The sequence below is a fragment of the Ursus americanus genome, chromosome 1, assembly GCF_024610735.1.
Source record: "Ursus americanus isolate L20-20 chromosome 1, mUrsAme1.1.p, whole genome shotgun sequence".
Lineage (NCBI taxonomy): Eukaryota > Metazoa > Chordata > Mammalia > Carnivora > Ursidae > Ursus > Ursus americanus.
In genome coordinates this window covers 39,552,815-39,569,019 of record NC_142127.1, presented here as the reverse complement: position 1 = coordinate 39,569,019, position 16,205 = coordinate 39,552,815, and the positions used below count along the sequence as shown (strand labels likewise).

At 39.1% G+C, this 16,205-nt stretch overlaps 1 protein-coding gene across 6 annotated transcripts in view; it reads left to right on the top strand.

The window, feature by feature from the left end:
• The window catches only part of ITGB6 (integrin subunit beta 6), a 127,284-nt gene extending 114,192 nt beyond the window's left edge, over positions 1-13,092 (top strand). For all 6 annotated transcript variants that reach the window (XM_087860968.1, XM_087860973.1, XM_087860976.1 and 3 more), the window contains 2 exons: positions 4,762-4,928; positions 10,935-13,092. In XM_087860968.1, coding sequence (XP_087717094.1) covers positions 4,762-4,928; positions 10,935-11,033 — 266 coding nt within the window. In that variant the 3' untranslated portion in view covers positions 11,034-13,092. The remainder of the gene's footprint in view (positions 1-4,761; positions 4,929-10,934) is intronic.
• The last annotated feature ends 3,113 nt before the right edge of the window (positions 13,093-16,205 follow it).

Below are 16,205 nucleotides of genomic sequence, written 5' to 3'. Positions count from 1 at the left end.
TAAAAGGTACTTTTATTGAGAAGTTTTAAATTTTAGTGAGTGTCAGACTCACCTGGGGGCTTGTTAAAATGCCTGCATCCTGTGCATCCTGAGTCAGCAGGTGTGATGTGTGGCCCTGGACTCCCCATGCATTTTTTTTTTTTAATTTGAGAAAGAGCACAAGTGGGGGTGGGGGAGGGGAAGCAGAGGGAGAGGGAGAAACAGACTCCCCACTGGGCAGGAAGTCTGCTCAATCCCAGGACCCCGAGATCATGACCTGAGCAGAAGGCAGACGCTTAACTGACTGAGCCACCCAGGCGCCCCAAGGACTCTGCATTCTAATACTACTCTGCTACGGATGGCTTCAAGACCTCCCTGGCTGTGGTCTTAGATATTCACAGGTGCCTCTTTCTGTCTTCAATTAATGATGTGTTCCTAAATCTTTCTGGCAGAAATGACAGCTGCATTAAATCAGATCTCTCCAGACCCTGTCAGCAACCTCCTTCTCGTCTTCCAAAAAGCTTGGAGCCTGGTTCTGCCCAGACAATAGCAGCAAGGGCAGGCTAGCAGGGAGATGTGTTTTGTTGTGTGTGCTTGCTTATCAATGTGCCAACAAAATAATTAAGTCCTGAATTTAAAGCCAAGAGAATCAAACTGCCACCACTAAAGAGTGTAAAAACCAAAGCAATACCAAAGTAACCAAAAAGTAAGTTCAAGACAGTATAAACCAAGGAAGAAAATATTAGAAAAATACCACATTGCAGAGTTGAGGGTCAAGGAGAGGTAGAAGTCAGCACAATACAAGATACAAAGGTATGATTGTGACCTTGGCCTTGAAGCTCAGGTGGGCAGAGTGCACCTGGGACTTGCTTTGAAAATTTCATATAAATCAACTTCTTTGAAATGCATATATAAAATACTTTGTAGAGGCCATTAGTTAAGGAAATTTAATGTGAATCCTGCTGTACAAGGAAGAATTACCTAATACAAAAAACCTGCCTCCTAGTTATGTGTTTTATAAAGTCAGATTCGTGGGACTACACCCTCCAAGCCTCTGTGGCAGTGGCAGGAGCTTTAGCAAGTCCTCCTGAAATCAAAGCCATTCCTTTTAATATTGATTCCATTGGAAAAATGAGTTCCAAACAACAAAAATGAACTTCCAGAATTGTTTTTAATTCAAGGGCTTTTGTATCTGGTTGGTTTTACTTTTATTTTTATCTTGTGTGTGTGTGACAGAAAGAAACATGCCTTTAGCTGATAAGGGCATCCTTGTTACCGAACTCTTGGTCATTGTTTGTTTGTTTGTTTGTTTGTTTTGGTGCTTCCACGCAATCTGAGTGGCACATAAACAAAAGCACTCAGACTCCCTGATGACTTCTTATTAGGGCTTTTTCTTCTCCCTGTGCTTTTGTAGTTGGGAAAAGTGAGGGAGAAAATTAGCTTCCCGAGGCTAAACAGGAGTCACCTGACAGCTCCAAGGATGCTTCTCCGTGGCAAATATTCCCGTTCCTAGGTAGGACCCAAGCTTCTAGGGGCCCTGAAGACAGAGCCTGTCCTAGAATCTGTAAGCCCTTCTCACAGCACTAAGACTGGAGAATCCCAGGACTGCACATCAGACGCAACGATAGGAGGGAGGAAGTGAAGGCTAAGCATTCCCACGGTCCTACAAACAAATTTCAAAAGAAACCAAGCGAACAGTCACCATCAGGGTGTATGTGGATGTAGAGGGATCTTTGCTCGTCTTTTTCCTTACATCTGGAAGAATTTTCAGAGAAGAAGAGCAACATTCATAAGAGCCACAGTTAAGGAATGACAGTTGGGAGCCTTCCTGGCAGGAATGTAGGTGTGGATGTTACACCCACAGGTCCCAATGTGGAGGTTCCAGGCCTTTGAACTCTTGAGGATAGAAAAGCAGGAAGAGTATAGTTGTAGTAATACTACTAATACTACTGCTAATAATAATAGCAGGTCTCATTTATTGAGCCCTTACTAATGCCATATACCAGGTATCATTCTATATGTTTTACATATGCCAGGTATCATTCCATATGTTTTACATGCATTAATTCTTTTAGTACCTTCCATATAACAACCATGTAAAGCATATTGCTCTTATTTCCATTTTACAGATAAGGAAATTGAGGCAAAAAGAAGTTAAAAAATGTGTTAAGTCTTGCAGTAATTACGTACCAGTGCTGGCTGGGAAAATCTGGCCGGTTGGCTTGGAGCTTGTGCTCTTAACTACTGTGCTTTACTGCCTCCCACTGGCTGTATGGAAACCTGTTAGATCGGCAGCAATAGAAATGTTATGCAAACCACATATGTAATTTTAAATTTTCTAGTAATCCCACTAAAGAGTAAAAATCTGGTGAAATGGATTTTAGTAATGTTTTATTCAATCCATTCTATCTAAACTATTGTCATTTAGCATGTAATCAATACAGAAATTATTGAGATGCTTTATTTTTTTCCATACTAAGTCTTCACAATCAATGTGAGTTTTATACTTACCACACAACCTAATTCGGAAAAGTCACATTTCTGGGTTCAATAGCTGCATGTGACAGAGCTGGCAGGCTGGCAGCTCAGGGATTCAGGACCTGAGAACCAGCTGGCACTGGCCAGGACTTGACAGTCAACATGGCGCCTCTTCTCCCACCTAGAAATATGCCTTCAGTCTGAACATCTCAGGAAACACTAAAGACAGTATAAATAGTGGACATTTCTATTGTGTAATACCTGCTGTGGTACTTGGGACAAAATCTTTTCCTGAGAAATGTAGAATATTTCAATGTATAATGTATTCTCAATGTATAAATGTATAATGACCCTAAGTTCTTAAAAAATTATCTCTGCCAGGCCATGCATGTTCCTCCTTTATTTATTCTCTACGGAAGAGCCCTCCTAATTCACATTCTGGCTGCAGGGTCTAGCAAGCTTCATTTTGCTTTCCACAAGAACATGCTATGCCCCACCCCAGACATTCCGTAGTCAAAGATGTAGCCAGTATATATTCTCACTGACACATGCCCGCCACTTTCTTTGCAATACTGTTGCTAACCCCTTAGAAGCAGCCATGGTTCATTTGTTATGCTGGAAGCAGTCTTTAGATCTTCATACCATAGTAACTACTTCATTAGCTCCTTTACTTATTTCTGCATAATGTCCTTACATGGTTTGTTTGTTTGTTTGTTTGTTTTTGTTTCATCCAAAGAACAAAAGTGTGTGAGGCCAGGCATCATGCTGTTGTGGGGTCATTAGTCCTGCTCAAATTCAGATCAGTTATAGATCCATACCTTGAAAGCAGCATGACAAGTCCTGTGTGTATAACTCTCCTTATTAAATATCTAAAAGCAATAAGAGTTAGGATAAACTAAGCATGATTCATTTCCTCCCCAGATACCACAGATTTGCCTCACTTCTTGCAGAGGGAGACAGATACTTAATGATAATTTTTATGTGGGGTTTTTTTCTCATGAAAGCAAGGGGAGAGCTTAATTATAATGTTTCATTAAGAAATGTATCATCTCCCAGGCATATTGGAAGAATTATTAGTCATTCTGCTGTCAGTGAGGGAAGGCGCTGTGTAATTGTAAAATTATATTAATATCATCAATAGAGTCAAAATAACATTTCATAGAATGTTTTAAGTTGAAAGGACCACACAGAACATCTAGTTTCCCAACTTCCCTGAAGATAAGAATTCACTGGGATACTGTTAATCATCATCATCATCATCATCATCATCATCATCATCATCATCATCTGTGGCTCCATCTAAGACCCACTGAATTAGAATCTCTGGGGAGGGATCTAGGAAGCTGTGAGTTTAATAAGCATGAGCACCTGAGCTCAGTCTTATCCTTAAGGAAGTTAAGGGAATGCTGAAGTCCCACCACTTTGTTTGATGGTTGAGGATCCTGGGGCTCAGAGAGGTCATGGGACTTGTTTTATATCAGATAGCTACTATACATTGGACGCAAATTGAACCCACCTCTTCTGATCCCAGTCCAGGAACTTTCCAGGACACCAGAACACTGCATTAATGTTAAAATAAAACTAAAAGCCATCATTGTCTTCTGTCTATTAAAAAAAAAAAAAAGCAGCAGCAAGTAATAAACTTCTTAGGAGGGTGGAGTTTATATGTTTGAATACAATCTCCTAGACAGTTCATGTTTCAAGGAAATCCATGAAAAAGGAATGTCATGTGTTTGTGTAAATGCGCACACACATACACATTTCATTTCTGTTCTATCACGTACCCAGAAAAGACCATTTTTAGTCATTAAACTGCAGTCTTTTTCATGGCCCTTTATATATTCCGTGTGTATTAATCCTCATTCTTGGATTCTAACTCTTTTTGAGTCAGCCATTCAAGTATATATCCATTTGCCTTAAATAACCAAACTCTATCTTTTGTTCTTCTTTGTAGGAATAGGGCTATCCTTCAACAAGTAACTCATTTGTTTTTAATTCAGCAAAATAAAACGGGTTACTATTTTTCCTTCTACTGGAAAAAAAATATGGTTGGAAAATTTAATGAGAAATGTTTTCTCTACATCACAAGATTGATTATACCTTCTTCTTCTTCTTCTCCTTCTTCTTTTTTTTTTTTTTTTTTCTTAAGTTTTTAAGGTTCCATGCTGGGAGCCCCGGGGCTTGAACTTACAACCCTGAGATCAAGACCTGAGCTAAGAACAAGAGCCGGACGCTCAACCGACTGAGCCACCCAGATGCCCCAATTATACCATCTTCTTAATGTAATTTTCTTTGTTTCTACAGACTGTCCAAAGCCCCCAAATATTCCCATGATCATGTTGGGGGTTTCACTGGCTATTCTTCTCATTGGGATCGTCCTATTGTGCATTTGGAAGCTGCTGGTGTCATTTCATGATCGTAAAGAAGTTGCCAAATTTGAAGCAGAACGGTCGAAGGCCAAGTGGCAAACGGTATGCAAACCCTTAGGGGCTATTCCTTGTCCAGGGGAGAAAGTGACTTGTGGAAGAGATAGATGTCAGCTTTCTTCTGCTCTAACAGAGAGTGAGAATGCCATGTTCTTTCCCTACCGCTCTCATTGTGTCCCTAACAGCTATGATTTTTTTTTTTTTTTTTTGCTTTGAAGATGAAGGAACCTCTGTCCATTATCTGGGACCTAGATAGGGCTCAGAGCATGGCTTTTTCTCTCAGTGCAGTGGGAATTTCCCCCACTCTGAAGAGTCTCATGAAACTCCTTATATAGCTGCTTAGGGACATCAAGGAAATACATTTAATCTTCATCACCAGGATGATCATTTAGGCCCCATTTGATAAAGCATAGGTGCTGTATCCAAACACTTCCATAAATTGATTGTGTTATAGCCAAAGGAATAATGTTCATGAGTAGTATGGCAATTCAGGCCAATTTCCATAGAAATACTCATTACTTATAATAGGTCACAATGCCAGGTTGAGAAGACTTTTTAAATACCATCTAGTTAGTTCTTCTGAATAACAAATTTTAAACAGCTACCTGAAAGATACCTAAAAAGTGTCAACCTTTAAATACATGTACTCAATAGATCTAATTTATGTGTCTCCTCTTCACAGTAGACAAACACAAAACAGGACTCCAATTTTCTGTGTTTCTTTTCCACAGGACAGATAATTACATTTCTGGAGGGCCATAGAAACAATTTCATGGTTTTAATTTCATCTTTCTATCTCTAATGGTGTGCCCAGCTCTCTAATAGCAATTATCTTACATTGCTGATTCTAAAAACAGTGATATCACTGGAGAAAATACAGACAAACACAATGTTCCTTTGGGTTCATCTGCCCAAATAAATTGACGTTAACACTTTTTTTCTCTCCAAGTATATAGTGATATCTTCAATTCTTAAAGAAAATGGAATTTCTGTTTTGGATAAATTTATCCTGATGAGGGAATGTCTCTATCTTAAACAGTTATTTTGAAGTAACCATAACATTTGGTGCAGGGCAATGGACAATAAAAATTTTCATCTATTTCATCTTCCTGTTAAAAATGCCTTTAGACACAACAAGCAAATTCAATGCATGGGTCTTGTTTTGCTCCTAATTTGAACAGCCCAACTGTAAATGAATACATTTCTTGGACAACTGGAAGAAGGATAATATAGACTGGGTATTAGAATGATAGCAATACATTGTGATTAATTTGACTAGGTAAGATAATGGCATGATGACTTTGCTAGAAAATATCCATATTTTGGAGTGAATGGAAATGAAGATTGGGTTTGCTTTGAAATAATTCAGCCAAAAGAGAGAGAGGGATAGTGAATCAAATGTGGCAAAATCTTGATAATTGTTGAATCTGGGTGATGGGTCTACAGAGATTTGTTAGACAGCTTTCCTCTTCTTTTGTGTATGTATGAATTTTTCCTAATTAAACAAAAACCTTTAGGAAAGTAAATTTGGATTTGCAATGAGGATATAACTTATCCATACCTAACAAGGTAAAATGTAACCAGATAGGTTAGTTTGGTGACTTAGAACATAGTATTATGAAGCTGAAGTGTTGGGTCAGTTAACTTCACCTGATCCCCTGGCCATAGATGTTTTTAACTATCACTAACTGTCAAGCAAATGCCTGGCAATGGTCAAAAAGGGCAATCAGGCAAAAGAATATGGTTAAGTTGGCACAAAGAACCACTTGGCAGTAGCTTGTTGAACAACGTCAGCCCTGTGAAGTAGTCTGAATAATCCCATTTTCAATATAAGGAAACTGAGGCTCAGAGAAGTTAAGAGACTTCCCAAACAATTGGTTCATGGTGGAGCTGAAAACCTAATTGCAGCCTCTTCCAAGCACAGCCTTGACCCTCCCAGAAATAATATGCAGGTGTTCTGCAAACAAGTACTTGGGCAATGATGTGCTGGGTATCTACTAACCAGCACATTTTAATGTTCTCATACAAAGGCACGAATACTGACAAATGATTAATATCTTGAAAATAACATTTTAATTAATGGTTAATTTCCCCAAAACATGCATTGTTTTCCCTCAGGATGTAGAACATGACTGAAATTCAAATGCTCAATTTTTACTGTTTCTTCATCTAAAATGGAACAAAAATTCGCATTAAACAGATAAAATCATAAATGAAAAGTATTATTCCCTTGTTAAATTGAGTTTCTTTTAATAACAAATATTTGATGTTCTTGACTAGATAATAGCTGGGTAATAATTATTCACTTGGATGCAAAAGAGGTTTAATTCAAATAATTCAATTCAAATTTCACTAATATATCCTATTTGAAAAATGTTACTCAGTGCATCCATTTTGGGGGTCCTCAGTTTGATTCCATTTTTAATCTAAAACCTGTTTCTTCTTGAAGAACTGAATTTGACTAGTCTTCAAATCCAAGGGGACCTCCAGAGTTGCTCGGGTAGTTAGGTCTCCTGACCCATAGGCCTCCATTGGACTCCAAAGGTGACAGAGCTCAGGACAAGAAAGAGCTTTGTTTCTTGCCTCTTGAAACATTTCATCATAGCCATAAAGAAAGGTTAGCTTTTATTATACTTTTAAAAATAACCTCCCCATCCATATTCTTTATGAAAACACAAAGGGAAGATATTTAAATTCATCTTTGATTAGACGTTTTTTCTAGGATGACAAGTCATTAACTAGAGGCAAAAAATGTTCAGTCTGACATTTCTTGCAGTCATGGATTGATTTTGTACTGTGCTAAGCAAATCAGGTCTGCATTTGGCAGTTAGGCAATCATTAAGAGAGCTATGGGTCATGACAGAGAGCTTTCTTATTACCACTTTTTCAAGCTCCAAAAATGTGCCATTGCATTTACAGAATCTGCAGCCTAAATTAGCACCCCTGGACTCCTGGGGAAATAAGCCTGGTCACCTCAGATTGTTGGGGGAAACCGAACCTTGTCTAAATAGTGAAAGAATTCAGACTCCTATGAAACGGAGACCCAAGCCTATGTCTCAGGGGAAATCCTCAGTAGAGAAGTTGCCACCCACAGGGCACTAGAGGAGGCAGTACTAGACATTGCCACACTTTTTCCTGCCAACAAAACCTGCTTTGAGCTTATTCTCCTGAGTTCTGATCATCAGCTGAGGGCAGGAAACACGACTGCCTCCCAGCAATATATACTTGCTCTTTCTCCACCTTTAAAGTCCCACCTTACCCTCCTATTAGGGTGGGGTCTGCTTTGTCCATCACCCCCTATTAGCATAACCAGACTCTACAACTAGCTTTGCAAGAGATGCCCCCAAATATTGTAGACCTGAAAAAAGTTGCTTCAAAATACAGAACGAAAACCGCACAATCAAAATTAACATTCAACTGAATGTCTGCAAAGTAACATCATGGATTTGGTCAACTTAAGTCACCTCCTTTATAGTGCATATAAATTATACTTAGTGTGGAACATGGGTGCATTTTAATATGTTTGTTTATTTATCTGAGAGAGAGAGACAGCATGAGGAGAGGGCCGAGGGGGAGGAAAGGAGAGAAAGGGAGAGAATACCAAACAGTCTCTGCACTGAGTGCAGAACTCAATACAGGGCTCCATCTCACAACCCTGAGATCATGTCCTGAGCTGAAACCAGGAATTGGACGCTCAACTGACTGAGCTACCCAGGCACCCCACATTTTAATATGTTTGACATGATATGGGATGGAGCCCACAAAAGAGTTCCTGGTCCTATGAAAATCTAAGCTCACCCTGTTCACAGCCCATTTATTCTTTCAGAGTATTTTTTCTCTTCCCTAAGGCTTCCCCTTCCTCCAGACAATGCTCCACTTGTCATCCCCAGCATGCACTTATTTTAGCCATTTTTCCTCTTCAATTGAGTCCTTTATTTTTCCATGACCAGCTTAAACTTAATAGCTTGTAGTCTTTTAAACTTAATAGAATTCCTACATGATTTTTGTTTCCCAATGCGACTCCACCTGCATTTAAGACCACATCTGTTTGCCCTTCACTCTCCAAATTCCAAGTTCTTATGGCAGCAGGACTAAATAAGGACTGAGGGGTCCTCAGAATTATCTGGGTTGACTTCAGGAGTTCAGGAGTAGAAGCAATATGGGTGACTTGGCCTTCACCCATCATCCACCACTAAGGAGACTCTTCTGTTTGCCCTCATTACCGAGATAACATCTCTCTCTGAAGGCACATGAACAAAGGTAACATGTTACTCAGTCAGAGGTCAGGCCACTGGCTCTGGGCAACATAGAAGCAAGTGCAGGTGTGATTCTTCCTCACAATAAAGACACTGCAGCAGATCCAAGGGTGACAAGCGGGGAGATGCCTGGGAATGTTTTTCAATTTTATTCAGTTCTTCTGGGAACTGAGAGAAACGTACTGGGAAAACAAATACAATTGTGTTTTTGAAATCTATGTCTAGAACTTGCTGCCATCTCTACAATTCATGGCATAAGGAGACCAAATACAAGATTTAGTAATTTGGAGGGTCATCGGTGGCACCTAGACTTCACACACATGCAGAAGTGGGCTTGGAAATGTTGAGTGTGAAAACTCCGGGGAAAAGTATCTTTCTAACCCTCTCCAAAACTTAAAGGAAAGGAAATTCCAAATGTGAAGAAGAGGTATAAATAAGAACTAATAAGAAGAGGCAGGGGCGCCTGGGTGGCTCAGTCAATTGGGCGTCTGCCTTCAGCTCGGGTCATGATCCCAGGGTCCTGGGATCGAGCCCAATGTCGGGCTCCCTGCTTGGCTTCTCCCTCCTTCTCCTGCTCCTGCTTTCTCTATCTCTCTCTATCAAATAAATAAATAAAACCTTAAAAAAAAAAAAAGAAGAGGCAGCATTTACTGAGCACTTGATATGTGACAGGGTCTGTTCTAAAGTATGCTATTTCATGGATGACATAGGCACTTTGGTAATGCCTGCTGTGGGTGAGGGCACCACGACTCAGAATTGCTTAAGCGGTGGTACTGGGTTTGAACCCAGGCTCTCTGACATCCATGCCTGTGTGGTCAACCTTGGAAAGTGGGAGAGAAGAAACTGTACTTTACCCAGACACCTTGAGCCTGCCTGGAGCAATTCAACCAAAGGATAGAAATTGGAGGGTCAAGCTTGGTGTTTCTTTAAACACCCACAGAGACTTGGACCTGTTGTCCTGGTGATGGCTCCTAGAAACACATCTACAACCTGAGGAGCACAGCTGAATTATCCAGACATTGGCACAAATCCTCTGCACTGCCCCAAAAGCAAAGCCATCTTGCCCAACCTACCCTGGGGCCTGCAGGTCTTCCTGAGCCCCGTATCCCACACACTAGTGCCTCGTGACTCTGTGCTCCACACTGCTATTCTCTAGCAAGCGAATGCCACCGAATTCTTTGACCATCTAGAGCAGGTGTTCACTGTCCTAGGGATCTTTCCTTGCTTCTCCCAAGCAGCTAGATGTTTATCCTGAATTTTGATCTCATTTTAGGAAGATTATCGGTGCCCTTGCATGATGCCCCCCAACCAGCAGCATGTCTCTTAAAGGCAGATACTATGTCATTCATCTTTGTATGCTTCTACAAGTTCACTTTTCCCATTTTTTATGTTTTTTACTTTATATTTCATTTGGGGACCACCTATTGGTTCATTCTATTAATTTGGTAAATACTGAGTGCCTAGTGCCTACTGTTGGCTAGACACTTCTCTCAACTGTGGTAAAACTGCAGTGAACAAAACAGCCAAAGTCTTATTTTCTACCTATAAATTAGTGTGTTTCCAACAGGGTAAGATTTTTATGATACATATAAGGCACTGGTCCTGCATATTAAAAAATTAAATGAAGATGTATAAATTTTAAAATGCTAAGAGTATGATTAATCAAAATTATTCAAATGGCTTCCAAGCTTGAGCCTGACTCTCTTCTTCTAGTTTGTAATGGACAATGAAATTATTTAAATATATTAAAACCAAGTAATAACATACTTTCATTTGAACCTTTTTTTTTCTTTAGGGAACCAATCCATTATACAGAGGCTCTACCAGTACCTTTAAAAATGTAACCTATAAACACAGGGAAAAACAAAAGATGGACCTTTCCACGGATGGATAGAATTACTTCATGCATGAAAAAAGTCTGCTTCGCTGATATGAAATGTTAATGCACTATTTAATTTTTCTTTTTTTGTTGCTTCAAAACGAGGTTGGTTTAAGATAATAATAGGTCATTTGGAGATCAGTCATTGTCTGTATGAAGGTTAGAGACTGTGTTGGCAGGTTCAAAATAATCAGGAAGAGAAATATCCTTAGCAGAGGGGTGACTTTGGGGATCATTGAGGAATACTAACTCTGTTGCATTAATGCCTCAAAAAATCATCAAAATGACACATGGGGGCCTGATTTGCATTTGAAAAATGTTTGAAATTAGAATCTCATTTGTTGCAGGAATATAGCTACCTGAAGTCTTTGTCTCAGCAAAGTCGCAAAGTCCATATGCTCACATTAAATAATCACACTTGCGAATTAATTTTAAACTTTTAGGAAATCTGCCCTTTCCTAAAGGCGGATTCTTTTAAAAATCTATGAAAAATGAGATACTGATTTTTACTTCAACGGAGAGGATGCAATTCTTCTAAAGAAGTCCCAAATGTAATAAGTGTTAATAATTTCTGTGGATTTGCATGTACCTAAAAGTCACGTACACAAACAAGTATTTTATAAGAAGTAATTTATAAATTAGAAAGTTAAAAAAAATAAATTAGAGAGTTACCAGTAAAAACAAAATAGTCTATTATTTAGATTATTTTTAATTACCTGAAGAAGAAATTTCTACACTCAGTTCCCTCCTGACCCTGAGTTTTCAAACCATTACTTCTCCCATATTTCTCAATCCATTTTACTTAGTTTCATAGTCATCTCAACCCTGAAAATGGAATATGAAAGTTTTAATATCTTATTAAAATTTACTTTAAATGGTCAGATAATTTAATCAAAAAGAGCTCCAATAATGCCAAAGGAACATGGGTTAAACAGAATAACACTTTCAATGCCTTTAAAGCAAACACATCAAGAGTACTGTCTCTCATGAGTAATAGGCTTTCTATCTATATTCGTTTCCATTTATATAAACTTACTTGCACATTTCAGTTGCATATAGTGAATATGCGTCGTGTATTTACTTTAAAAAGTAAGATTTTACTTGCAAACTACATGTGGATAATTAGGGATCCCTAGGTTGATTGAAGAGATGAAGTCTGTAGAATATTATTTCCTATTAGAACTGCTTCATGAAGCACTGTCATCTTATTTGATAAGGAAGCTAAGCCTCAGAGAGTGAGTAGAAGAACTGGTCCAGAATCTAGATCTTCCAGCTCCAAGCTACTTCTTCTCTCCACAGTATGAGACTCTTTTGTCCATGAAATGATGGAAAGATTTGGTTAGTTAAGTGGTAACTATCATTTGTTTGAAAATGTCCTGAGACTAAAATAGCATTTAAACTACTAGAGCATGAGGTAAGGTCTTGTACTTTGGTGCAGTGTTTGTTACCTTTGAGTAAATTGTAACGTGAAACCTTTTACTAGGTGAATAGTTCATTATGTAATGGAGGCTTCAAATGTATCCACTGAATTGGCACAGATAATCTATGATAAGTTTCTTCAATTCTACCATATAGATCTGTACACATTTGATCACTTGAAGACTTATTTCTTCTCTGGTTTCTAAGTAACTCAGGTAAATCAGACACTTGGGGAATACACAGCTATACTAAAAGAATTACTAAACAATCACCTTGGACACCTGAAGGGCAGATGTACCCACTGTGTTCCTGACTGAAGCCCAGAGTCTGGGGAAAATCTACAGCAACAAGGAAGTTGCGATAGTGATGATACAACACTAGTGTTCACCTCTACACGTGATATTTTTTATTACTAGAATACAATTCTAGAAAATATGAGTTTCCTTTGTGTGTATATTGGGGAAGGTAGAAAAGAACCTGCTATTTCTCTGAATACTGTTTTGACCCAAGGCTGGACCTTGAAAAGGCCAAAACATTAACAGTAGTACTTCTGTTCACTGAAGAGTTATATTACATGAAGATAAATGGTTTTTTTGTAAGCTGTTTTATTGTATTTTGTGTTGACATAAATAAACATGGTAATTTAAACAATGAACCTTAGATGGATGATAATTCCTTTTATTTATTTGGTACAAAACCCTCTTCTTGGATTTCTGGATCCCTGTGTGACCTGCTCTGCCCACCCTGCTGGTCTCATTCTGGGGTCAAGGAGAAGAACAGAAAGAGGCAGCCACCAAAGGCAGGAGACAGCAGGGAACTGGCTGCAGTTTGCTGCATGGTTACAATACACCCTACATTTTGTAAAACCAGGATTAGTGTTATGGGCTGAATTGTGGTCCCTATTCTAGAACTTGTGTACTGAAGTCCTAATCCCCAGTACCTCAGAATATGATTGCATTAGGAGATAAGGTCTTTTAAAAGGTAATAAAGTTAAAATGAGGTCATTAGGTTGGGTCGTAGTCCAATATGATTGGTGTCTTTATAAGGAAGAGATTAGGACACAGATGTGCACAAAAGGACAACCATGTGATGACACAGGGAGAGGAAGGCCGTCTATAAACTAAAGAGAAAGGCCTTGGGAGAACAACCCTGCCAACACCTTAATCTGGGCCTTCTGGCCTCCGGAATTGTGAGAAAATATATTTCTGTTGTTTGAGACCCCCACTCTGTGATACTTTGTCATGGCAGCTATAGCAAACCAATACAGTTAGACGGTGCTACTTTTCTGGGCATCTATTTGGTAGATTCCATGGTGCCATGCGCATTTTCCCAAAACTAACTAGAGAGAAACCAGTGCTTACAAAAGGAGCCAGCTTAGAAGAAGTCCTTTTCTTAGAAAGGCTCTTTCCTTACAAAAGGATAGGGAAAGTCTTCAAGTCAAGAGTACTTATACTCTGAAACAAATTGTGTGTTGTAGACAAAAGCTGGATATCTGGAAATCCAGAAGTGGTTCCCATTTTGAATAACACTGAAAAAATCACTTTTCACTTTAGTTTTTCCATCTGCAGCATGCTGGCACTGCCTGTCTCTTCCAGCACCTATAACATAGTAGATGCCCACTAAATTCATTCAGTCAGTATTATTAAGTGCCTAGTAAATGCCAGACATTATTCTTATGGTTATGGATACAGAAATGAACAAAATAAGCAGTTTCTAGTAGGGGAAAGGAAAGGAGAGTAAACAAATGAATATACAATATCAGGGTATGCACATCCCAGATCCACTCGTCCCCACCTGTCCCCCAGGTCTAAGCTGGTAGTCACCCAGCACCAACTCATACAGTTCCCTTAATAGCAAAGCCCCATTTTCTACTTAACTCTCCAGGGGCTGGGGGGTCACAGCAACTCCTGTGCCCAAGTCCAGAGTGCCTGCTGGATCTAGGTAATAAAACAGAAGTTTTAAAAGAAGAATGCAAGGCTAAGTTGCTCTGAACATTAAGGCACTGAGCCCAGGAAAGGAGAAGAAAGAAACAAAAAGTTTACTTGGCTGGGCTTGAGGGAAATCCAGGAAAGACTGGAAAGTTTGGGAAGTGGGAAGAGCAAGTCTTTGGGGTAGCATCTATGTATGGGCGATGTTGAGAAAAATGGGAGTGGGGGTGATTGGCTGTTCATTTTGAATGTACTTATTCTTGTGAACCTGCTGTTCCCCTGACTAAGGCAGCCTGTGGGGTTTCCCAGCGGGAAGACCCAGCTCCGTGGGGGTTTCAGCTGAGGGTTCACATGTTTTAATCTTGTTCAGGTTTCCCCTTTAAGACTCTTCAACACAGAAACCATCATGCCCTGAAACACCCTGTTAAGCCTCCCGAATGACAAAGGGCAGCCCCCAAAGCAACCCAGGGTCTTCCGATTTGCTCTCTTCTTCACCTCTCCACATACAGTCCTTTAGGTACTTCCAGTACTAGAGAAAGCTATCCAATCAATAACATTCTTTAACCATAGGAGAAATCTGACCTCTCAAAAGAGTAAATTTACTTAAGTGTTAGTAATTCATAACAATTAATTTTATGGAAATCTAAATGGGAAAAAAATTCCTTATTTGGAGGGAATGAGAAACAGGGATTGAATGAAATGTGATAAACAGAAATTCTCCCTTCTATTAAATTTTATTATACTGCAGCAGACTCAAGTTAACACAACTAAAAAGCAAGGAAACTTAAGTTCAAGACATCACGGTGACTCTTTTAAAGGTCAGTTGGGCTTGGCTACTCTAGTACTAAATACGTGAAGTTCTGGATGAGGCTTCTGCAGCGAGGGGGTTGGGCAGCAGCCACCTAGTCCCACAGCGTGGGCCAATGCATTAATTCCTTTGGTGCGTGGGCCACAGCAGGGTTAAATGCTGCCTCCCTGTGCCTTGGAGATATCCAAATGTGAATCAAAACTTCATCCTCTGTTCTCTCCCGTTTGGCTGCACAACCAGCAAAGAGAGAGCAACAGGGGTACCCCAGTGGTTTTCATCCTGTAAACCTGTCCCGGAGGTAGGCCCTGGGAGAGACACTGGGCACTGGACGGCACAGGTTGGACCCAAACCTGCTCTTCAGTGTCCTTAACAACTTTAAGACTTTACAAATCTCATGGAGGTTCAAGTTCACTTTGAAATTTCAATCTGACCTTTGCAATTTCTAGGTGTGTGTTTTATGGGGAAACTTACTAGTCAAATTTTTTTATTTTTTTCAGCTTGAAATGTATTTACATTCATGGTCCTTGCATAGCAGCCAATCCTGCTTCAGGTCAACATCTGAAGATGATGCATCATGAAACACCATTGTTAGTCAATAACTGGGGAGAAAGTCACTAGGTTAATTTTTTCATCCAGTTGACTTTGCTATACCTAGTATAGGTGTGTGTGTGTGTTATTTAAAAAAACTTCCTGTTAAACTATTTTTATCTGTTTGTATATCTCACTATATATATATATATATATATATATATATATATGCATATCTCAATATATATACATATATATGGTACATATATAAATACAAACACACACATATTTCTTTCTTATTTTAACAGGTAGATCTTACTAGATTTATTTGTATCTATTACTTATTATTTATTTATATCTATTACTACTTAACAGATGTATCTCATGTTTCTTATTTTAATAGATGTGTCTATCATTAAATAGCTTGGACTGCTAATAAAAATTGGTAACACCTACTGTTCCAAGTGCTTTATATATGCTAACTTATTCAGATGGTATGGTATT